Source organism: Canis lupus, chromosome 24 (genome assembly GCF_003254725.2).
Source record: "Canis lupus dingo isolate Sandy chromosome 24, ASM325472v2, whole genome shotgun sequence".
Taxonomy (NCBI): domain Eukaryota; kingdom Metazoa; phylum Chordata; class Mammalia; order Carnivora; family Canidae; genus Canis; species Canis lupus.
The window spans coordinates 15921959-15945732 of NC_064266.1; the positions used below are offsets into that span (position 1 = coordinate 15921959).

Here is a 23774-nt window from a genome sequence, read left to right on the forward strand (position 1 = left end):
GGTCAGGGTAGACATAATATGAGAAATCAGTTAATGATTTTTTGCCTCTTTTCCTTCTGTAATAGAGATCAGACATGACGTGAAAATGGAAATATGTATCAAGGAGGGCTGTCAGGTAGTTTGGGTTTTCACCTTTCTGTGTGCCATGCACTCCTGTGTCCTCAGTTCATCTTTCAATGCCAAGTTCCCAGCATGGAATTTATGACAACTGACATTCCTATTCTCTAGCCCCTTAGTGTAGAGAAACTCAACACAGGACTCAAAAGCTTTTGCTGGGTGTTAAATTAGGTGATTGACAGCCACTTAAAACATGTGCCCCTTCACATCTTTCCTTGCTTGGTAGGTGACAGTTTTGTATATTGTAGAGATGAAAGCCCACGTCCTGTTCTGTTCACAGCCGGGTGGCTTTGCATTTGAATTTGTGTCTCAGCCCCCTGATGTTTGCTGCAGGAGAATCAGTATGCCCAGTGGATGGCTGCCTGCATTCTGGCATCGAAGGGCAAAACCATGGCAGACAGCTCCTATCAGCCAGAGGTCCTCAACATCCTTTCATTTCTGAGGATGAAAAACCGAAACGTGTCATCTCAGGTGGCTTCCAATCTTGAAAGCATGGACATGAACCCTGAATGTTTCGTGTCACCTAGATGTGCAAAAAAACAGAAGTCTAAGCAGGTACTGCTAAATCTTGTTGGAGCAATGGTTTGCAGTAAATTCTGTATTTTCTGAAGTAAAATGAATTAAAATGATCAAGGCCACCATCATGCAAAATCGGCTGATGGGGATTTTTGACTCTGGACTCGGTATTAGACGATGTTAAGAAATCATCATTCGTTTTGTTAGAGCAGACTACATTTTGTTAGAGCTAACTGAACATGGCAGTATTCCCAGGCTTCATTACAATTACTTAGTCCCCATAAATTAAAAATTTTAATTATACTTCCATTCAAGGGGGTTAGGAGTTATGCAAATGAACTGGTATAAGTAGAACCATTGTCCACAGACCCTATACAGATCCCAGAAACAAGACCTAGAACTCTCCATCTCCATGAACCTTAGAAGTTTAGGTGTTGGCTGGTGTTGCTCCTTCTTCTCCCCAGCGATTTACGTCTTTTATAGTAGGACAGAGAGGAACAGAGGATGAATGAATGGAAATGAATTGTCTTCATAGAGTTACAGTTGGGCCTTGCATTTATTTTTCTCACTGGGGGTCTGAGTTAAAGGGATGATTATAGTATAGTACGTGTATGCTAAGGATGGTTCAGTGTCTACCACTTCTTCTTAGCTGGCAGCCCGGATTCTAGAAGCCCACCAGAATGTGGCCCAGATGCCACTGGTCGAAGCCAAACTGAGGTTCATCCAGGCGTGGCAATCACTACCTGAATTTGGCCTCACCTACTACCTTGTCAGGTGATTACAATGTTCACTTGCCTCTCTCACTTTGTGTGTTTCTAAGTGCCTTTCTTGGACCCCAATTTATTCTCAGTCTAGAATGTAGAACTCTTTTTAATTTTAGAATACTGTCCTCTGGGGCACCTGGGTGGCTCAGTCGGCCTTTGACTCAGGCCACAATCACAGGTCCTGGGATCAAGCCCCACATCCGGCTCCCTGCTCAGCAGGGAGTCTTCTTCTCCCTCTCCCTCTACTTCTCCCTGCAGCTTGTGTTCTCTATCACTATCTTAAATAAATAAATAAAATCTTAAAAAAAAAAAAAAAACTGGTCTCTCACAAATGGCCCAAACACATTGGCTGCTCGTAATAATCTTCCACACTTCCTCTTCAGTACTTATCTGGGCTCCCTGCTTCTCCCCTTCTTCCCCCAAATTTTCAAGTTGGCTGCTAGAGTGATCCTTTTAAGATTTGAGTCAAACCAGAGTGGGCATCTTCCCAGAACAATCTGAAAGCCTTCTGATTCACTCAGTGTATAAGCCAAATCCTTACAATGGCCCTATAAGACCTTAGCTTGGGGATTTCACATTCTCTGACCCTTCTTCACTGTGCCCAGGCACACTGGCTTCCTGGCAGGTCCTTGAGTATGCCACCAAAAAAAAAAAAAAAAAAAAAGCTACAGCCTTGCACTGGTTGTGCCCTCTGCCTACAATGCTCTTTCCCCTGATTCCCATGTGGCTCATTCCCTCACAGACATCTCTAATCAAATGTCCTGTCTCACTGTAATCTTCCCTGACTCCCTTTTTAAAACTGTCACCACCTCATTGGCAGTATTCCCTGCTCCCTTCTTTGTTTGATTTTCCTTCATGATCTTATCTGCCATATATATTTCACTTATTCATGACCCTGTCCACCCCCCTCCCAAAATATAAACTCCATGAATTAGATAGTTGCTCTCCAATTAAGTCACTAGTGTATATTCCCTGTGCCTAAAAGGGTGGCTGGCATACACAGTTGATTTTATTTCTTTTAAGATTTTATGTATTTATTTGACACACAGAGAGAGAGACCACAAGCAGGGGAAGCAGCATGCAGAGGGAGAAGGAGAAGCAGGCTCCCTGCCAAGTAGGGAGGCCAATGTGTAGCTGTATCCCAGGACCCTGGGATCATGACCTGAGCCCAAGGCAGACACTTAACCAACTGAGCCACACAGGAACCCCTACAGTTGATTTTAAATTAATTGACCTGACCCTCTCTTACTTTGCTTTACTCTGATGTCAACTTCAGGTAAAGGATGTCTATGGGACAGACTTAATTCCCTCCATTCTTCATATTATCTTCATATCACAATAAAAATGCCCTTCTGTAGAAAGTTAATCCCTCACTGTCCATTCTTTGGATATCATTTAGAAATGTTCATATTATCTTTAAGAAGTAGTGTATGGAGACACCTGGGTGGCTCAGTAGTTGAAAGTCCGCCTTAGGTTCAGTGCATGATCCCAGGATCCGGGATCCAGTGCTGCATCTGGCTCCCTGCTGGAGCCTGCTTCTCCATCCGCCTATATCTCTGCCTCTCTCTCTTTCTATCTCTCATGAATGAATGAATGAATGAATGAATGAATGAATAAATAAATAAATAAATCTTTAAAAAAAATAGTGTATGAATGAAATGTAGTGTATGAATGAAAAATAGTGTATGAATGAAACTCATAGGAAGCAGTTGCTTCTTTTAATTCATTTTTTTTTTTTGTAGATTTAAAGGAAGTAAGAAAGATGATATTCTGGGAGTTTCATATAATAGGTTGATTAGAATTGATGCAACCACTGGGATTCCAATTACAACTTGGAGATTCACAAATATGAAACAGTGGAACGTAAACTGGGAAATCCGGCAGGTACAGTGAAAGTTTTTGGCATCTTCAGTGTTGAGGCTATAAATGTGTGTTCCATCAGAATTGTAGATTACTCTGTTCGTGTATTTAGAACTCAGAAACCACAAGCATGTGGTAATTGTCTGCTAAAATAATCACATGCAGTTCTGGACAATTTACTAACAGGTATAGGCCAAATGGTTTTGAATTAACACCACAAGTTGGCTTAGTCTCCATATAGACTCTACATACTCTAAAATTGCTGAGCAGTTTGATTAGTTTCCTTCAACTCACCATGGGATTATGTAAGACATAGGCTAGTAATTACTTAGCAGAAATTACGTGAGATGGGACTGTCATCTAAAATGAATCAAAAAAAGCTTCATCTGACTGGCTGTCAAGAGGTCTAACTAGTTGAGGACTCAACAGCTCAACTGCCCACCTGGAGAACATTCCAGTCCCCAAAGGGAAAAACTGGTAAGAGAAGCAAGTGATATGAGCAGGGATGACTGAGAAAAGCCTTGCCTCCTTAGTTAAGGAACCCCCAAAACCTCTGCCTCCTATCAGTTGAACCCTAGGAGCTAAGTTCAAGCCAAGGCTATAGCATGGGAAATTCTAGATCAAGTCAGGGGCACCTTAGCATCCAGCTGATTTAAAACATTCCAATGTTGCTGGTATAGAACCTTGCCTCCTTTTTTTTCTCATTTTTCCAGTAGAAAGCCATCTACCCTAGAGGGATGGTAAGAGACTTACCTTTTTTTAAAGAACCATGGATTCCTCTCGGCAGGGCTGTTAACCATGTGGGCACTCATCTATAGAATAGAAGCTTGAGATCAGGTGACCTCTATGGCAGTGGCCTTAAAACCTTGTTGCGTATTAGGACCACTTGGGGAGCTGTCACACACCACTGCACTGGCCACACACTAGACTAGTAAAATCCCAATCTCGGGAGGTGGGAGCCTTGGCAGCAATTTTTAAAGGACCACAGGATTCCAATGGGCAACCAAGGTTGAGAACCCCTGAAATCTGTTTCTTCTAGTGTTTAGAGTTTATGACTAAACCTTTTATTCTCCATGAAAAAGTCTGTGAAGCACCCTGCCCCTTGAGAGAGGAAATGCTTAGGAAGTTCCTACATCTAAACAAGAGCAGCCAAAAGTATCTCTGTGTTGGGAGTTAGAATGTTTTGCTAGGTGTGCAGCAAAGTTAACACCACAAGAGGGCGCAGGGAGCAAAGACTTGTTTTCTGTAAGCATTTAATGGAAATGGTGATTGGGTTGGGTTTCTTGTGGATTTTGTTGGGCGGGTGGCAGCGGAGGGAGATCATCTGTAAGCCACCTATGCAGTCCTCAGCTCTGGGGCCGTAACAGGGCAGTTTTTTCCCCATTTTCCTTACCAGAGTGTGAGTTTACCTGTGCCTTCCTCTTGCAGGTGGCAATTGAATTTGACCAGAATGTCTCCATTGCGTTCACCTGCCTGAGTGCCGATTGCAAAATCGTGCACGAATACATTGGTGGCTACATTTTCTTGTCCACTCGGTCTAAGGACCAGAATGAGACACTCGACGAGGACCTGTTCCACAAGCTAACTGGTGGACAGGAATGAAGCAAAGCAGACCTGCCCACACGCAGAGGGTGAGCCAAATGTGGTCCTCCCTGGACAGATGGCATCGTTGGCTCACACAGTGTGTAGGCTGCAGACTGATGGACAACATATGCTCACCACTGGTCACTCAGATGAAGATCCTCATCTCATTTCAAAACAGACTGCCTAGCATATCCTCTTCCTCTCTTTACCCTGTCCTACCAGTGATGGAAGGGGCCTCAGTTGCCTTTTCTGTAAAACACGTGGGTAGGAGACAGGCTAGTACTCAAAGATTACACCATGGCCCAGCATGTGGCTACAGTTCTATGACTTCAGAACCCACAAGGATATGGCTAGAAGTTACCAGTGTGTTTTTCTGCTTCGTTGCTAAATCAGCAAAAGACAGAAAAGCACATGTAACCAAGGATATATCTTATTCTACAACTCAGGTATAAAAAGTAATTTGTCTTTCCTAACAGAACCACTTTTAGCTCCTATCTTGTGAACATGCAGAGGGAGTCTCCACATACACATATACTTTTTCCCTGGGGGTAGGGAGGGGGAAGATGGAGTTACTGGTACTACCTGGTGACAAAGGGTCAGAGCAGTGGCTTTCAATGTCATCAGCTCACAGTGACTTCTGCAGAAGTGACTACTGACCCATCTGGTCTTGGACATTTGTCCCCTTGGGTCACTTCTGCCACTGTAAGTCCTAGTCCATTCCTGGGGATCCGTCACCCACCTTTAAAGTCTTTCTTGATGACACAGGTGACAGAGGTACAGGGAAATCCATTCCTCACCCAGCTGCATGTCTCAGCTGCTTGTCTTCTAAGCTGGGGCTCCAGAAGATGGGTCCGGTTCTCTCTGTTTATAAAAACCATCCTCCCCACATCTCCAGGCTTACCATGGGGTCTCTATACCAGCTGGTCAGGAAGAGAAGAACAAGCTCATTCTCAAAGACCACCAAGTGCAAGGGCTAACAGTTTCCCCTACTGACTTCTGTCTACATTTTGCAAATCAGGAGCCAGTGATAGACTTCTGTTTTCTCTGCTTTTTTTTTTTGCTCTGTCATCTCTACCTCAAGACATGAGCATGAGCCATCCTACCTGTCATTTTCTGCTTTAGTTTTTCAGCTTTGGGAGGAGTGGGATTTGAGAAGGAAAGAAGCGATATGGGGGGTAGAGGGAAATATCAGATGGCATTTAATTATGTTTTTATAAACGTTCTGCTGTCACAGAAAGGACTTGGGTTGCCAGGGTAAAGCAGAGGCTCCATCTCCATTTTGAAATCCTTTAGGATACAAAAGCTCTGGGGGCCTGGCCAGAGCTCAGATGCCCCCATTCATCATCTGTTGCTATATTTTCCAACAAAGACATTTGAGAAGAGAGATCTTCACAGCTCCAGGAGCCACATTAGGACAGCCTTGTCTAGGGAACCCCAGGCCCTGAGCTGGAAGCTGTTATTCCTCTTTCAGACTCTCCTTTGAGGTAAATGTTCGTGAAAACCCCCCAGGCACCAAGGTGAGCTTCCAAGGCCTCGTTTAAAGCTTGAAGGCAACTCAGGCCCTTGGAAAATCTGGTCCACATCATAAAGAACTTAGTTTGAAATGTTTTGTATGGAAACTAGTGCTGAGCATACTGTTCAACTTGGTGTTGGTCATTTCTGTGTAGTCTTGGGCTCCATGATTTTTACAACCTAAGTCAGGTCTTTACGAGTATGTCAGACCCTACAACAAAATAATGCTCCTTGATGTCACATTTTACCTATCTCCTACCAAGTACAGCTCTGCATCATTTACCAAAGTTAGACCTCCAGTGTGACCCTCTTAGCTTTTCATGGTTGTCTGACGTTGCCATGAAAACATTCAAAGGAGTTTTAAACCAAACTTTCCGGGGAACATTTCTCCCGTGACTACACTGCCACATCCCAAAGGAATAAACAAGTGTGTCAAGAAAAACCTTAAACGCTGCTATTCCAAAGAGCAACTTGAGGACTTTTTTATATTGGGTGCAAAAGGTCATGTGACTTCCTATGATGAAATTTTAAATTAATGTGTGCCTTTCAGCCTCCTATGCTTTCTTAACTACACTAGATGGGGAAATCTGCATTTATTATTATTTTATAGGACTTTTTTAATTAAATGCTTTATATAGATTTCAGTATGGTCTGGTGGTGTCCTCTCCACTCTGCTGTCTCTGAAAAAAGGTGAATATTTTCTCCCCCATGAAAAAGGAATGCAACTTTCAGGCTTAATCCATACTTTTCCTCACAATTCCGAGATTTGAGCTCATTCTTTCCAGTGAGGTTGACCTAGAAACCTCACTTAACCATTCACTTTAATTCCTTTCCCATTGAAGGTATCCCTAGATTCCTGACATGAGCTCTTTTTTCCCAGTACCTTTTGGAAAAAGCACCAGAGAACAAAGAAATATCCATAGGTGGAGGAGCATCAGAGGGCCTCTGATCTGATGGATGAATGTCCAGGACAGTTCTTTGATTTAGTGGTAGATAGTCCATAACAGGCAGTGATGTGCAGTTTATAGATGTGCCTTCATACAAGTCTCACATCAACCCGTTGGAGGACAGGAATGGTTTGCCTTCTTCATTTCACAAAGGAGGAAACAGAATCAGATAGCTGGTGAAGCACTCGCTCTAGGTCACACCACCAGTAAGCAAAACTAGAATTCAAAGCCAGCTTTGTCTTACTAACACTATCCAAAGACACACATTTTTGGCATTTCGGACTTTGTCTTTCCAGCCTTTATACCATCTCGTATGCTGGCTTTTGTTTTTGTATCTTAATATGATATCAATTAAGTCATTCTATATTCATGGAAATTAATTCATGAGATATTTACTGAGAAAAAAAAAGGAGCTATTTAAGTGCTGGCTGAATGCAAAGTATGGGGCCATGATTATTCTGCCCAAAGGCAGCTTAAAACTTCTGATGTGGAATATCATGCCTCCTCTTTTAAAACATTTTCTTTCTCTTTTTTCCCCCCACTTTCACCTATTTCCTTCATCCTCCATCCGCAACATCTGGCAACCATCAATCTATTTCTAGGAGTTTGTTTCTTTTCTTTTTTTAAGATTTTATTTATTCATGAGAGACACAGAGAGAGAGGCAGCAACATAGGCAGAGGGAGAAGCAGGTTCCCCATGGGGAGGCCAATGTGGGACTCGAGCCCAGAACCCCAGGATCACACCCTGAGCCAAAGACAGACCCTCAACCACTGAGCCACCCAGGTTCCCCAGTTTGTTTCTTTTAGATTCCACATATAAGTGAGAATATACAGTATTTGTCTTTTTCTGCCTGACTTATTTCACTTAGCATAATGCCCTCAAGGTCCATCCATGTTGTTGCAAATGGCAGGATTTCCGTCTTTATGGCTGAATAATATTCCACTATATACATACACATATATATTTTTATCCTTTTTTAAGATTTTATTTATTGAGACAGAGAGAGAGAGAGAGAGAGAGGCAGAGACACAGGCAGAGGGAGAAGCAGGCTCCATGCAGGGAACCCGATGTGGGACTCGATCCCAGGTCTCCAGGATCACACCCCGGGCTGCAGGTGGCGCTAAACCGCTGCACCATCGGGGCTGCCCATATATTTTATCTCTATCCATGTACCCAGCAATAGGTTGTTTCCATATCTTGGCTATTGTGAATAACGCTGCAGTGAACAGGGGGATGCAGATACCTCTTCAAGACAGTGATTGCATCAGCCTGGTCAAAAAGGAAACTGCAGGTGTGCCTGGGTGGCTCAGTTGGTTAAGCATCTGCCTTCAGCTCAGGTCCTGGGATCGAGCCCTGCATCAGGCTCCCTGCTCATCATGGAGTCTGCTTCTCCCTCTCCGTCTGCACCCCCTACTCGTGCTCATGCTCTCTCTCTCAAATAAATAAAATCTTTTAAAAAAAGGGATGGGGGAGGAAACTGGAACAATAACAGAGGAAAACCCAAGCCTCCATCTGAGAGTTGTAGGTCTCCTGTATGTAAAACAAGGGTTTGGATTGCATGATTTCCTAGAGCCCATTGCACTCCAGCATTCTTTGGTTGTGATCCATTTTCCCCCACAGTCAGGTTGAGGTACATCCCCCACTCCTGTGCATCATGCCATGCCTTTCTTCCAAAACTCTGGCATCACTCTGTCAATACTGGCCCATTTTCTAAGTCCGAACACATAGTTCTATAACTCAAATTTCAGAGCAGGTTGACAGGCTGTCATGACAGTCAAATAAGCCCCAGGGGCAAAACAGATACCAGGAGGTTAAATGGTAGTGCCAACCAATGTTAGAGCAAGTTAAATTTTTTTTATTAAGATTTGATTTATTCATTCATGAGAGACACACACACAGAGAGGGAGAAGCAGGCCCCATGCAGGGAGCCTATGCAGGGCCCAATCCTGGAACTGCAGGATTATGCCCTGAGCCAAAGGCAGACGGACGTTCAACTGCTGAGCCACTCAGGTGTCCCAGATTAAGTCAAATCTTGCTTCTGCCCCTGACCAAAGAATATCCTCAAAAATAATAGAGCTTAGAATGCCAACCTGTATTAGGGCTATCACTTGTGCTTCCCATAAGTCCTTTCAATTCAGCCTCTGGGAGAGAGAGGTGTTGTCAGCCTCACCGTACAAATTAGGAAATGTGGTTGCTGGCAAATGTTTCATACTCTGTGGGTATAAGGGTATAAGGGTTAGCAGGCGGAGACTGGATTTGCCAGTTTCACTGGTCTAAAAACTCCCACCATAGCCAGCATGGCATCAGTGAACACAATTGGGAAGATATCCAAACACCCTGCCCTCTGACAGGGATGAGCCAGCTCTAACACACAGCAGATCTATTGTGCACAGAGAGGTCAAGCAACTTGTCAAGGTCACCAAGCTAGAGTGTGGGAAGCAAGGATTTGAACCCAGACCTTCTGACCTAAGCTGTGCTCTTTACCACTGCTCTTGATAATCCAATGTGAGTGGCAAGGCCCCTTGGGTCCAGAGCCCTAGATTGAGGCACCTCGGTGCCTCAGAGATTGAGCATCTGCATTCGGCTCAGGTCATGATCCCAGGGTCCTGGGATCGAGTCCCGCATCAGGTTCCCCTACAGGGAGCCTGCTTCTCCCTCTGCCCATGTCTCTGCCTCTCTCTCTGTGTCTCTCATGAATAAATAAATAAAATTGTTTTAAAAAAAGAGCCCTAGATTGTCTTTATTTCTGATAACCCCCCGAGGTGATTTCCATCACCACCCCCAACGTATTTGGGTAAGGCCTACAAAACTCCATAGACATTTTTTTCCTTCATTTACATTATACCAGATTTCGAATGTCAAAATAGTGAAAATTTCTACTAAATAACCTTCGGATCCCAAGATGTGGGATGGCCCACTTGCCCAATATGACATCTGACTGCACATCTGGGTCAGAGGTGGCATTCAGGAGGGTGGGAGAGTTCTGCCTTCTTCCCAGCAGAGGAAACACCAACCCATGACCGGAGACAACCCCATCCACCCCCAACCCCACAAATGATTGGCCTTGGTCCTGCCATTGCATGTAAGTGATTAGTGCCAATTCCATCAGAGAGAGGCAACTTTCCCTCAGGGACTGAACTCTGTTTTTAGAGGCTGAGTGAAATGTTTTTATTCTGACCTTTTCCTCCCTTTATAAATGGTTCTTTGAATCAGGTAGACATCAGAAGAGCAAATGGGCAGCCAAATACTCGGCAAGAAGCTGTTGAATAATCCATTCCTTATAAGCTTAGCAAAGTTCATTCTAGGACAACGGGCTGCAAAATGCTAATGCACTTGGGGTAGGTAGTGTGCACAGGCACACTCAGTCAGATATGAGGCCACAGGGGTTTGGAAGGTATGCCCTGCCTAGTATTCACAGAGCTTAAAATATATGAATGCATATCTAATATATCCGAGAACCTAATGTAGCCTATGGACCTACAGTTGTCAAGCCATGCTAGGTTCCCGCCAACAGTGTTTCAACCAGTTCAGTTAAACACACATATACACACAATCACACACATATATATTTTTTGTATTATATAAGCCATATAGTTGATATAATTTATTACATTTATTGTATATTTAAGTACTATTTACATATTATATTATGTAACTTATACATGTACATATATTTCTACCAGTTAAAATTGCTTAGCTACTAATGATGGAAAATTGAAAATAATAGTGGCTCAAACAACAGAGGTTTTTCTCTCTTCCACCTGAAACTCCAAAAGCAGGCCTAGGCCAATAAAGCATTATATACCACGTCAAGACCCACACTCTTTTATCTTTTCTATCCACTAAGCACAGCTTCTATTCACAAAGTCATCTCATGATCCAATATGGCTGCTTTGGCTCTAGGCATTATGTCACATGGCTTCAAATAACTATAAGGGAGATCGAAATATTTGGTCCTTATTCAAAGTTACCATAGGCTCAACTAAAAGTTAGAGTTCCTTTACTGATAAAGAGGGTGAGAAGAGATATTAGGAAACAGGTAGCTCCTTCTGCCATAAGGAGATATTAGGAAACAAGTAGCTCCTTCTGCCTAGCACATACTTACTATGTGCTAGGTATTACACTAGCTGCTAAGGGTAATATAATCCAGCAAGAGACAGACATCTGAGCAGATATTCTGTAATATTATATAACAGGCATTATTCTTGATATGTTAAAAAGATTTATGAGAACAAAAAGGAGAGAGTAGTAGTTTTTGTTAGTCAAGATCAATGAAGGAAGGATTTCCCAGAGAAAGGGACATTTAGACTTGGTCTTGAAGGATGAGTAAGAGTGGGGAGAAGGACAGGAATAAAGTCAAGCTTGAAAGAAGGGCCATTAGTAGAGAGAGAGAGCCAGTGAAAGTTCTTATCCTTGGGGTGCCATGATCAGACTTGCATTTTAGAAGTGTTAGTCTGGCAGCTGATGGAGAATGGGCTGGAAATTGATGGATCAGTTCAGAGCTTGCCTCCAAGCCAAATTAAAAGACTCTGAGGACCAGAGCTAAGCCAGTGGAAAGTGAGGTAGGGAGAACTGAGAGCCATTTCAGAAGTAAAATCAGCACACTGCAATTGTGGCCAATGCTATTATTTACCTACCAAAACAATTTCTTCTTTCCTACTAACATAGCCTGATTTGGGCTGAGCCAGTATGTCCAGCCCCAGTGATGGATTTTTTGGGTTTTTGTTTTGGTTTGGTTTTCCCAGTGACGGATCTTAATGGTCTACACCAATTGTGACAATCCTCTTCCCAAACTTCTCAGTTTCCTGTGCAGATAGAACTGTGTGACCAGTTCTAACCAATGAGGTCTAAGGGAGAGAATGTTGTGGAGATTTCTGGGGAAGCTTTTTCTACCCTGAGAGAAGGGAGATGCAGCTGGCTTCCCCTTCACCTTCCCCATTCTACCAGCCTTGAATGTCTGGATACGAAGTCTGGAGGTACAGCAGTCATCTTACAACCAGAAGGCAACAAGCTTGAGGATAAAGGAAATACACTAAAGATGAGAGAGCCTAAAAACAGAAGAAGTTTGTTTACCAATAGCTGCCTAATTCTGGATTCTTTGTTATAGAAGAATAAACAGATGCATTTAAGCCACTATTAAGTGAGTTTTCTGTAACCTGCCGCTGAATATATTCCGGATTGTGGTGAAGAGTAAAGAAGTGAATTTGTAGAGGAACAGAGAAGAGAGTCAAGCCTGACCTACAGTGGATGGAAATCCAACCAGTAAATAAATATAAAGGATACTGGAGAGAGGGGATATCAGTGGGCATAGATGGTAAGTTTGGTTTGAGTGACCTTAAGATCTCCATCTCTCCTGACACGGTGTAATTCTATGAAGTATGTGTGTGGACCTTTGCAATGGTGCTGTTCTAAACATCCTCAGAACTACCCTTTGGAAATTCTCAGCAAAGCCTAGTTTGTCTTATTTGGGATGTCCTTGCTGTTGACAGATCTTCAGTACTTTCATAAGGGGTTCAATTTTTGGAACTACCCAAGACTAAATAAAGTGAGCTATGAGATTGTGACTAATAAAATATTTTGGTGAACAACTTAACAAACAAAAGTAGCCCTGGTGATTGTTTTGTGTGTGTGAAAAAACTTATTCTGAAAGCAATTCCAGAACAAGAATTACAAACGGATTTCAACACCTGAAAGCATCATTTGCAAAAGGACATGATCTACTACCTAACTTTGCTCAAGACCAACCCTTGCCAGATAATTTTTTTAAGTCATTCTCAGGAGTTGATGATTCAAATATCCCCTTCAAGTAAAATAAACAAGTATTTTCCATGTTCTCAGCTCTCCTAAAAAAGGAAATGATCTCAGAGTTATAATCTTGGGTTCTTTCCCAGACTTACTTTATGAAATTAATGCTAGTTCCTCCAGCAACAAAATGGAAATATAATATTATGTGGCTCCCATCTAAAAGAATTGGTCAGCAACTTCCTAGAATTTAGATGATCTCAAATAGATTCCATAAACACTTGGCATAATTAATAATAAGTAAAAAGGCAATTTTGTTACTAATATATTATTAAGGATTTATAATCATGTACTTAAAATCTATACTGTTTTTGGTGATGACAAAAAGCCAATCACTGTTAAAATTTGCTTTTCAAAAAAATACTTAATATTCCAAGTCTCTGAAATTATTTTTGTACCTTCTTTTCTTCTCAACCTGCCTCAACACCTACCATGAGCTGATGATTTGTAGCATAATGACCTGTACGTTAGTTACTGAGCACAGTGATGTCACCAGATGGGAAGAGCTTCATCTTCTCATGATGTCATTCTTCCCTTCTGCCCTAGGTGGAAAAATGCCCAATCCCTAGCCTTCTGAGTCCCTTCATGACCTCCAAAGGATTTGATTCCTGAAGTTTTTCTCCTCTCTTTGGCATCATTCACCTCTCCCCATCTCCTGGTACATTCCTATCCAGACTGTAAACATGTTCTCTGTCTATGCGGGTTTTTAAACATAGCTACAAATTCTCTGGATGTCTTACCATCAAGAGATGGGATTTATGTCCCCATCCCTTAAACCTGAGTAGGCTTGTGGCTGGATTGACCAATAGAGGACAGCAAAATAATGCTATGTGACTTCTAACTGTAGGTCACAAAGGCCATGTAGCTTCTGTTTTGTTCACAGGATACTCCCTTTTGGAGCCCCGAGGCCACCATATTAGGGAGGCCACAATTAGGCACTCCAGTTGACGGTCTCAGCAGAACCCAGCCCTCTAGTCAGCCTTACCCAGGTGCCAGACCCATGAGTCAAACCACCTTGAAGCCTCAAAACCAGCCCATTTAACAGCTGAATACTACCAGTGAATACTGACCACCAGTCAGTGCTATATGGAACAAAAGAATCATCCAGCCCCTCTATGACACATTCCTGACCCTCAAAAATCATGGAATAGAATAACCATTGCTTTAAGGCACTAAGTTTTGGGGATACTTATTGGTAGCCATAGACAACTACAACAATATTTCCCACCTTATAAAAGGTTTGAACTCTACTTTGCCCCATTTTTCTGCTCCTGCTCACAGTAAAAGCTCTCCAAATAGTTAAGAAGGCTTATATATATTTTCTCATGCCCTTAACTCATTCCTCTTTGGCTTCTGTCCCTCCCCTCCCTAAACTCTACTCTTGCCCAGGTCATAAATATCCACCATTACTCAGTCTGTTAAAACTTGGCTGGCTGTGCCCTCCTTAATGAAACATTGTTCTCTCTCAACTTCCATGATTCCAAATTTTATTCCCACCTCCGTGGCTGCTCCTTCTCAGCCTACGAGGCTGATTCCTCTTCGCTCTGCTCTACCTTCAAATGTTGACTTGTTCCTCTTGTCTTCCCTCTCTACACCGTTGTCCTAGGTAGCCTCAGTCAGTCTGCTGGCTTTAAGTACCATCTGTATGATAATGCCTCCCAAATGTAACTCTCCGGCTCTGACCTCTTCCCACAATGACACAGTTGGATGTCCAGTTATCTCCCTCAGCATCTCTTTGTAGGTCTAACAGACATCTCAAACTTAATATGACCAAGACAGAGTCTAATTTTCCTCCCCTAAATCTGTTGCTCTTTTAGACTTCTCTTTTCCCAGTAAATAGTCTTCAGGTCCAAGAGCCTAGGGATTGTCCTTGAGACCTTTTCTCTATTCCCTCATGTATTAGTTTCCTATGGCTGCTATAACAAATCACCACAAATTTGGCGGCTTAAAACAACATACAATATTATTCAGCCATAAAGAGGAATGAAATTTTGATGTATGATGGACATTGGCATTAAACATCATGCCTAGTGAAATAAGCCCAACATAGGATAAATATCATGCAATTCCACTGATAGGAAGAATCTAGAATAGACAAATATAGAGACAGAAAATAGAAACAAGGTTACCAAGAGTTGGGGCGGGGGAGGGAAGTTATTATTTAATGGGTAGAGTTTTTGTTGTGATGAAGAAAATGTTTCAAGCATAGATAACAGTGATGGTTGTACAACATTACAAATGTATTTAATGCCACTGAATGGTACACCTAGGAGTGCTTAAAATATTACATGTTGTTATGTATATTGTACCACAATAAAAATATTGATGACATACACATTTATTCTGAGTTCTGGAGGTGAGAATTCTGAAATCAGTTTCCTTGAGTCAAATACAAAGTGCCAGGAGGGCCATACTCCCTCAGGAAGGATTGGGGACCATCCATTTCCTTGCCTTTCCAGCTTCCACGGCTGCATTCTTGCATTCTAGACCTCTTCCTCCATCTTCAAAGCCAGTAGCATAGCATCTTCAGTCTCCACATGACCTTCTTCTCTGTAGTAACTCTCCTTCTGCCTCCATCTTATAAAGATACCTGTGATTCCACTCGGGGTCTACCCAGATTATCCAGGATAATCTCCCCATCACAAGATCCTTACTTAATCTCATATGCAAATTCCTTTTGCCAAATATAGTAACATATACAGGTTCCAGGAATTGAGATATGTGTATCACTGGGGGCCCATTATTCAGCCAACCACACCTCATTTCCAATCCATTAACAAATCTTGTGGATTCCACTTTCACAACATTATTTTTTTTCACGACATATTTCAAATGTGAACAATTATCTCCATTTTCACTGTCATCACTCTTGAATCAGCATCATTTCCTCCCCCATGAACACTTTCAACACCCCCCTAATGTAGCTCGCTAGCTTTGCTCTTGCCTACAATAGATAAAGCAACTAGAGGGACCTTTAACACAACCTCGTTGCATAATCACGTCCCTGCCCACCTCTCCCCTCTCCCACTATCCTCCAACCACAAAGATGTGCTTTCTGTGATTCATATACAGCCGGCTCTTTCCTGGGTTCAAATCTTTGCCCGTGCTATTCCCTGGAACATTATTTCCATGGCCCTTTGCATGCCAACTCCATCTCATCCCTAGGCCTCCATGCAAATGAAGCAATCCTTCCCCAAGACCAGCCCTGCTCTCTTCCCCAATTCCTTTTTTTTTTCCTAAGTAAAATAAAAGTTTATTAAACAATTGAAACACTCGTTGGATATTGGATGATATTTGTTTTGACATATGGTAGTTAATTTTTTAAGGAAATACAAGGTTAAGTTATTAGATTTTTTTTTTTTTAGCAGTAGGCAACTTTTTTTTTTTTTTTTTTTTTTTTTTTTTTTTTTTTTTTTTTTTTTTTTAGTAGGCAACTTTTAATAACCCAATCTGCTCTCCATTGCAAAGTACACCAATTTGGAAAGAAGCTTGTAGACATATAAAATAAAATATTTGTTTTATTTGCCAATCCCATTTTTCTGTTCATTTTTTCTCAATCGAGGTAATAAGTAAAAGTTATAGATTTATTTTTATTGGTGTTCAATTTACCAACATACAGAATAACCCCCAGTGCCCGTCACCCAATCACTCCCACCCCCGCCCTCCTCCCCTTCTACCACCCCTAGTTCATTTCCCAGAGTTAGCAGTCTTTACGTTCTGTCTCCCTTTCTGATATTTCCCACACATTTCTTCTCCCTTCCCTTATATTCCCTTTCACTATTATTTATATTCCCCCACATGAATGAGAACATATAATGTTTGTCCTTCTCCGACTGACTTACTTCACTCAGCATAATACCCTCCAGGTCCATCCACGTTGAAGCAAATGGTGGGTATTTGTCATTTCTAATGGCTGAGTAATATTCCATTGTATACATAAACCACATCTTCTTTATCCATTCATCTTTCGATGGACACCGAGGCTCCTTCCACAGTTTGGCTATTGTGGCCATTGCTGCTATAAACATCGGGGTGCAGGTGTCCCAGCGTTTCATTGCATCTGTATCTTTGGGGTAAATCCCCAACAGTGCAATTGCTGGGTCGTAGGGCAGGTCTATTTGTAACTCTTTGAGGAACCTCCGCACAGTTTTCCAGAGTGGCTGCACCAGTTCACATTCCCACCAACAGTGTAAGAGGGTTCCCTTTTCTCTGCATCCTCTCCAACATTTGTTGTTTCCTGCCTTGTTAATTTGCCCCATTCTCACTGGTGTGAGGTGGTATCTCATTGTGGTTTTGATTTGTGTTTCCCTGATGGCAAGTGATGCAGAGCATTTTCTCACATGCATGTTGGCCATGTCTATGTCTTCCTCTGTGAGATTTCTCTTCATGTCTTTTGCCCATTTCATGATTGGATTGTTTGTTTCTTTGCTGTTGAGTTTAATAAGTTCTTTATAGATCTTGGATACTAGCCCTTTATCTGATATGTCATTTGCAAATATCTTCTCCCATTCTGTAGGTTGTCTTTTAGTTTTGTTGACTGTATCCTTTGCTGTGCAAAAGCTTCTTATCTTGATGAAGTCCCAATAGTTCATTTTTGCTTTTGTTTCTTTTGCCTTCGTGGATGTATCTTGCAAGAAGTTACTGTGGCCGAGTTCAAAAAGGGTGTTGCCTGTGTTCTCCTCTAGGATTTTGATGGAATCTTGTCTCACATTTAGATCTTTCCCCAATTCCTTTATATATCACATCAGCCTGTTATTTCCTTTCTAATTCTTAACTGCAATCTGCAATTATCTTATTCACTTATTTACTTATTTCTATTCACCAATACAGGCACAGCAACATCAGGGGAGTTCTGGCACTCCCAGGGACCCAGGCTGATAGCACCCACCTTCCAAAATACTGCCAATGCCAGAGGGGGAAGAGAGAGCCCTGGAGGATCTGACATCAGCAATTAAATGCAATGTCTGGAAGTGATGCACATGGCTTCCTGTTACAACTCATTGGTCAGAACAAAATGTGGAACATTCAATCATAAGGGGCCAGAAAGTACAATCTTACTGAGTGACCAGAGGGAGAAAAGCTGAATATGTGGCAAACGGCTCTAATGACCACCACAGGACCTTTTACAAAATGATCTCAAATAATGTTTCCAATGTCTTCTCCCTACACTCCTCCACCACACACCTCCCGCCATATTGAACTGCCCATCTCCTCAACGCACCATGTCTTGTCATACCTCCAGCTCTCACATTTACTGGGCCATATACTTACTTGGTAAGTTCTCCAAAAATAGCCACTATTCTGACCATTGATTGGTTTTGCCTGTTCTTGAACTTTACATACATTGAGCCATATAATATGTACTCTCGCGCCTGGCTTCTGTTATTCAACACAGTGTCCATGAGATTCATCTGGGTTGTTGTTGTTGCTTTGTGACTGTGTAGTAGCCAATTGTGTGACTATACTATGATATACCATAATTTATATACTCATTTTGCTATTTTAGCCTTTCAGGTTATTTTCAGTTTGAGGCTTTTATGAATGAAGTTGTTATAAACTTTCTTTTGGTGGATATATATGCTCATTTCTCTTGAGTATAAAGAGTGCATCTGCTGAACCATTACATAGCTATATGCTTAGCATTCATCAAAATGCCAGTTTTCCAAAGGAATTGTACCATTTGACACTCCTACCAACACGTATAAGAGTTCTATTGCTCTACATCCTTCCCAAAACTCCGTACTGTCAGTCTTTTCAATTTTGGTCATTCCAGTGGAGGCATAGTTGTTTTTCATTGTGGTTTGAATTTGTACTTCCGTGGGAAGTAATGACATTAAATACACGCTCATATGCTTATTGGATAGCATGTATTTTTTCCTTCAACAAAGTCTTATTGTGTGTGCAAGTCACTGTGGCAATGAGGAATAAATAACATCCAAGTTCTACAAGACTCTAAATCATCATCTTGTTTGTACATTTTGAATGCTTTTGCTTTGGGAAGAATTTTCTTTAACATATCAAAAATCTAAATAAATATACAGGCAAACTGTCACTGCTCCGTGGAAAATCCCAAATAAGGAAATACAACTGATCAGAAACAAAAGAAGGGGAGGATACAGTTCATAAACACTCATTCACTCAGCAAATATTTCCTAAAAACACGCATTGTAGGCAGGTGCCACCAAACACTGGGATAGAGCAGCAAACAGGCTAGTCACACACCCTGGCCTAACAGAGCTTGTGTTTCAGCCTTATATGCCAAGACAGTAGGCTCACACTGTTGGTGACTGTTCCCTGTCTTCCACACCTTCTAGACTTGAGAACTGCTTGAAGGGCACGGTCCAGGTCTCGTTCATTTCTGGATCCCCATTTTATATATTCAGCACCTGGGGCATGCACTGCATCTTCTCAGGATGTGTGTGCTGAACCAATGTGTTTACTTTACAGATGAAAAATATGAAAGCGAAGCTGAAGAATACAGATATTATACCCAATTTAAAAAGTGGCAGTGTTAAAATGCAAACCCAGTATCTTGTCCCAGTTTTGGGACCTTTTTACTAACACGCACTGCCGCAGTCTGTAATAAATTCCAGATTGTGCCTTGGAAAAAAAAAGCCCACATACTGTTTTGTCCCACTTCCTACATGCAAAATAAAGTGGTGGGTTAAGTCCGACCTCTCATTTCAGTGTTTTTGTTTGTTTGTTTTTAGATTTTATTTATTCATAGAGACACAGAGAGAGAGAGGCAGAGACACAGGCAGAGGGAGAAGCAGGCTCCATGCAGAGAGCCCGACGCGGGACTCGATCCAGGGTCTCCAGGATCCAAAGGCAGGCGCTAAACCACTGCACCACCAGGGCTGCCCTGACCTCTCATTTCAGTTTGAATCTTACCCACTATGGGTTTTAACAGAATCTCAAGTGGTGTTTTTTCAAATTCTATGCATTTGACAAATCATTATGCTGAAAACTTACTGCTATTGAGGGATGCCTCAAGAGGAAGATACCATGAGTCGCAACCCATGACTATTTCATTCCCTGAGGATCACTTCCTCACAGGCAGGTCAGCCACGTCAGCGGAGCCCACTCAGACATCTCAGTCCCCACCACCTGAAGGCCTCTTTTCTGCATACCATTCCCCAAGAGCTGGCTGCCCAGAGACTTGACAACCTGGTACCGACTCCTCCCCCAGACACCCTCCCATTCCTCCAGCTTATCTCTGCTGTCAGAGAAGAATGCAGCCTCAGGCTTGTGCATTCCGGCTCCAGCACTTAGGGGAAGAACCCTCAGCAGAGCCTTCTGGCATTTGGAAAGCAGGGCCAGGGCCAGGACATCTGGCTGGAGAACCACCTGCCGCTTAGCGCAGCCGTCCTCAGCCCGTCCCAGGCTGCTACAACTGCGAACAGAGCTGGACAGACCCCCTGGGGGAGCACCACTTCTGTCTCTCGGGGACAACCCATATTAGGGGTATTGCTTTCTGGAGTTCTGGGGATAGGAGGGGGAGAGCCAGAGTCAGAACCCCTGGAGACTCTGCCCAGTGACCTGATGCTCATCAGGTATGTTTACTTAGCCGTACCTACGGGAAAAGACCTACAGTGCTGATGCCAGGGCAGGAGAGACCTAATCAACTAGGCAAAAGAGCCTACAGCCCAGAATAGATTAATGAGAATCAGGTCACCTTTCCTTCCCACTAGATTACTAGGATTCACCTCTGTGACCTCAGACAAGCCAATTTTCCTCTTTAGGGACCACTGTTCTCCCTCTAAAGTGGACAGGGAAGGGTGGAACCAGACAAGTTGTAAAGTCACTTTTAAGGAAGAATCTACAAGTTGGATTTTGATCTAAGTTCAGAAAAGAAGTATGGCCAAGTATATAATTGATTGCTGGTGCTTTTTTTTTTTTTTCCCTGCAGGCGTTGGTTTTACTAAACACTCTGACCTTGTGATCTTCTTCCATGAGATCATTCCCCTCCAAATCCATGAAAGTACTGGGAATCTGGGTTGGAAATTTCTCTGTGACTCATTTCTCTCCTTCCACTTCCACCCCAACCCCACTCCCCATACCCCTTGTCCACCCCCACCTGATCTTGTTCAATGCTGTGATGTTGGTGGGCCTGAGAATTCAATGTTTATGGTTTTGAGTCCTGCCCCATCCACTCTTGGGCACTGCAGAGGACATTGACTTGCTGCGTCCTCTTCTCATTCATTTGTTGAACATTTCTCCCAAGGGATACTGAGAAAAACAAAGTGGCCCAGTTCTTAGGAAGTTGAATCCAGGGACTCCTGGGTGGCTCAGCAGTTGAGCGTCTGCCTGCCTTTGGCTCAGGGCATGAACCTGGAGTCCCAGGATAGAGTCCCAAATCAGGTTCCCTGCATGGAGCCTGCTTCTCCCTCTGCCTGTGTCTCTGCCTCTGTGTGTGTGTGTCTCTCATGGAGAAATAAATAAAATCTTAAAAAAAAAAAAAAAAAAAGAAGTTGAATCCATTCATTAAGGAGAAGCCTTGCCAGTCCACCTGATGGCAGTTAGCCTGGGTCACCTGGGAGAGAACATCAAGGGCAGGCCTGCCTGGGCAAAATCTTGAAGGGTGCTATTGCTGATGCTATAGATGCCCCCTCCTATCAGCGTTGCTCGATGCATGCTCAGGACAGGCCAGGGGTGTCAGGGAGTTAAACCACAGGAGGAAACCTCAAGCCAATGAGAAGCAGAAGCTGGTGGGTAAAACTCTCAATTCCTCACCACATCATCCTGAGGTGTGCTTCGCGGAGTCTCACGGGGTCCCAACGGGATCGAGTGACCTGCTCATTAACACAGCCGCGGTGCCTTCCCTCCCCTGTCTCACTTCCTAATCCCTCTCCATGCTCTTTAGGGTCACCTCCCAATTTGCTTATCTGTACCATGGGAATAATAGTACCTGAGGAGGACTCAATGAGATAATACATACGGCATTAGGCTCTGACTATAGTAGATGCTTGGTTTAAAAAAGGTGGTAGTGGTGACAAGCTGAGTACACCCACTGGGGCAAAGCCAACCAGCCACCTGGGCAAGACCAGTAAGCAAACTCTGCCATGAAGTATTTACCATCAGACTCCCCAACTCAAAAGCCCAACTGGGAAGCCCACCAAGGGTGTGTCTGCTTGGATTGGGCATGACAAGAGCAAACCAGACAGCCAAGCTCAGACACTGGGTCATCCTGTCCAGGCCAGGCTATCCAGGCCGCCATTGGTGAGCTAGCCAGCAAGCAGTGAGGACAAGATATTGGCTCAAAAGGCCTGGGGCTCTGGGTAAGTACAGGGCAATGACTTCAGCTGGGTTCCTCAGCCTCCTTGCCCCACTGTTGTGCAGAAGAGCACCCAACATTGCTTCCTGGGATCCTCTTTTATTGGCTTCCATGGGGGGCCAACTTCCTCTTCAGGGTCGCTGTTTCAATAGATTTGACCCCTCTCATCTGGGGAGCCCTGCCTATACTCCTCAAACCTCTCCTGGCCTATAGAGTAGACCTGGCTGGTTTAACTCTGTGAGAAGGTTGGCAGGGAGGGGCTCTGGGGTCTGGGCCCTGGGCCCCCTGGATAGTGACTGCGTTGCCCCAGACAGGGTTGTACAGAACAGGCCTCTTCCTGCCTGCCAGCTGAGGCAGATGAAGGAATGCTTCTAAGCGGCAAGGCCCCAGGCTGGCTCTTAGGCTGATATTTTGAGGCTTTTGAGAAGGCCTCAAAGGAGATCTCAGGGGACTTGCAATTATCCAATTAACACAACACACCAGTTCCAAGGCGTCCTGGAATTCCTCAGGGCTGCTCAGATAAGGACTGACAGGAGGAAAGATCCATGAAGTTCTGGTCCTTGTCTGTATACACAATGCTGGGGATGATTAATCCTCAGCCTGGGGGCGGCAGTGGGAAGGGGATGGAGGTGGGGGATGCAGATCAAAGCCTCTCAGACAAGATGACTAGTCTTGGAACTCTGGGAGAGAAGGGCACTGTCAGCTGTAAACAAAGTGTATTTAATATCATCGCTGCTCTTAGTAATGCGCATCCACCACCCCAGCCATGGGGCAGCAATGTTCTTTCTGCACTTCCGCCCCCTTTACTTATCTTCACAAGATAAACGGAGACAAATATCCACTCTGTCACCCCAGCGAAACCCATTCTTGGGGACTCCTGGATTTGGTTTTGTTGCAGGATTACTCTGCCTTTTAGTGCCTGCGGTTCTCGGTTCTCGCTTCAAAGAATGAAGAGGTGGACCAGAGGAAAGTGGCAGCAGCAAAGCAAAGTTTATCGAGCATGAGTATGAAGCTCCTGGAGAGGGAGGGAGGCCAGAGAGGGCTGACCCCAGAGTTTCTAAGTTCACCGAGTTTTGCAAGCTGTTTTGCAGAACTATCGTAAGCAATCCTGGGGTGCTGAGTCGTACCACTCAGGGCTTTGTTTACGTTATCTGTCTGCCTATTAGGTTAGTGTCTCTGTGCTGATGGTCATTTTTTGCTGACACCTGGGGGCTTAGGTCTTAACCACCCCACTCCCTGTGATAGGGACAAATGCCTTGTGCTTCATTGTCTTATTTCAGGATAGAAGTCATTTCTGCAAAGGCTGCAAAAAAAGAATGTCAATCTGGTCCTGTCTAAACTGCAAAACAGGGTGTCAGTGCTGTTTTCTTTCAGCTGTCCTGACTTGGTATTTTCTT

The 23774-nt window shown here is 43.3% G+C and overlaps 1 protein-coding gene and 1 long non-coding RNA gene across 3 annotated transcripts in view; one reads left to right on the forward strand and one right to left on the reverse strand.

Annotated features, from left to right (window-relative positions):
• Window positions 1-6997, forward strand: part of FERMT1 (FERM domain containing kindlin 1) — a 36550-nt gene extending 29553 nt beyond the window's left edge. For both annotated transcript variants that reach the window (XM_025469343.3, XM_049100374.1), the window contains 4 exons: window positions 451-672; window positions 1283-1407; window positions 3140-3281; window positions 4686-6997. In XM_025469343.3, the coding sequence (XP_025325128.1) occupies window positions 451-672; window positions 1283-1407; window positions 3140-3281; window positions 4686-4859 (663 nt within the window). In that variant the 3' untranslated portion in view covers window positions 4860-6997. The remainder of the gene's footprint in view (window positions 1-450; window positions 673-1282; window positions 1408-3139; window positions 3282-4685) is intronic.
• Window positions 1-14388, reverse strand: part of LOC112673621 (uncharacterized) — a 40726-nt gene extending 26338 nt beyond the window's left edge. Inside the window, exon 1 of the long non-coding RNA XR_003144951.3 lies at window positions 13535-14388. This is a non-coding gene — a long non-coding RNA (uncharacterized LOC112673621). The remainder of the gene's footprint in view (window positions 1-13534) is intronic.
• Window positions 14389-23774: the final 9386 nt, after the last annotated feature.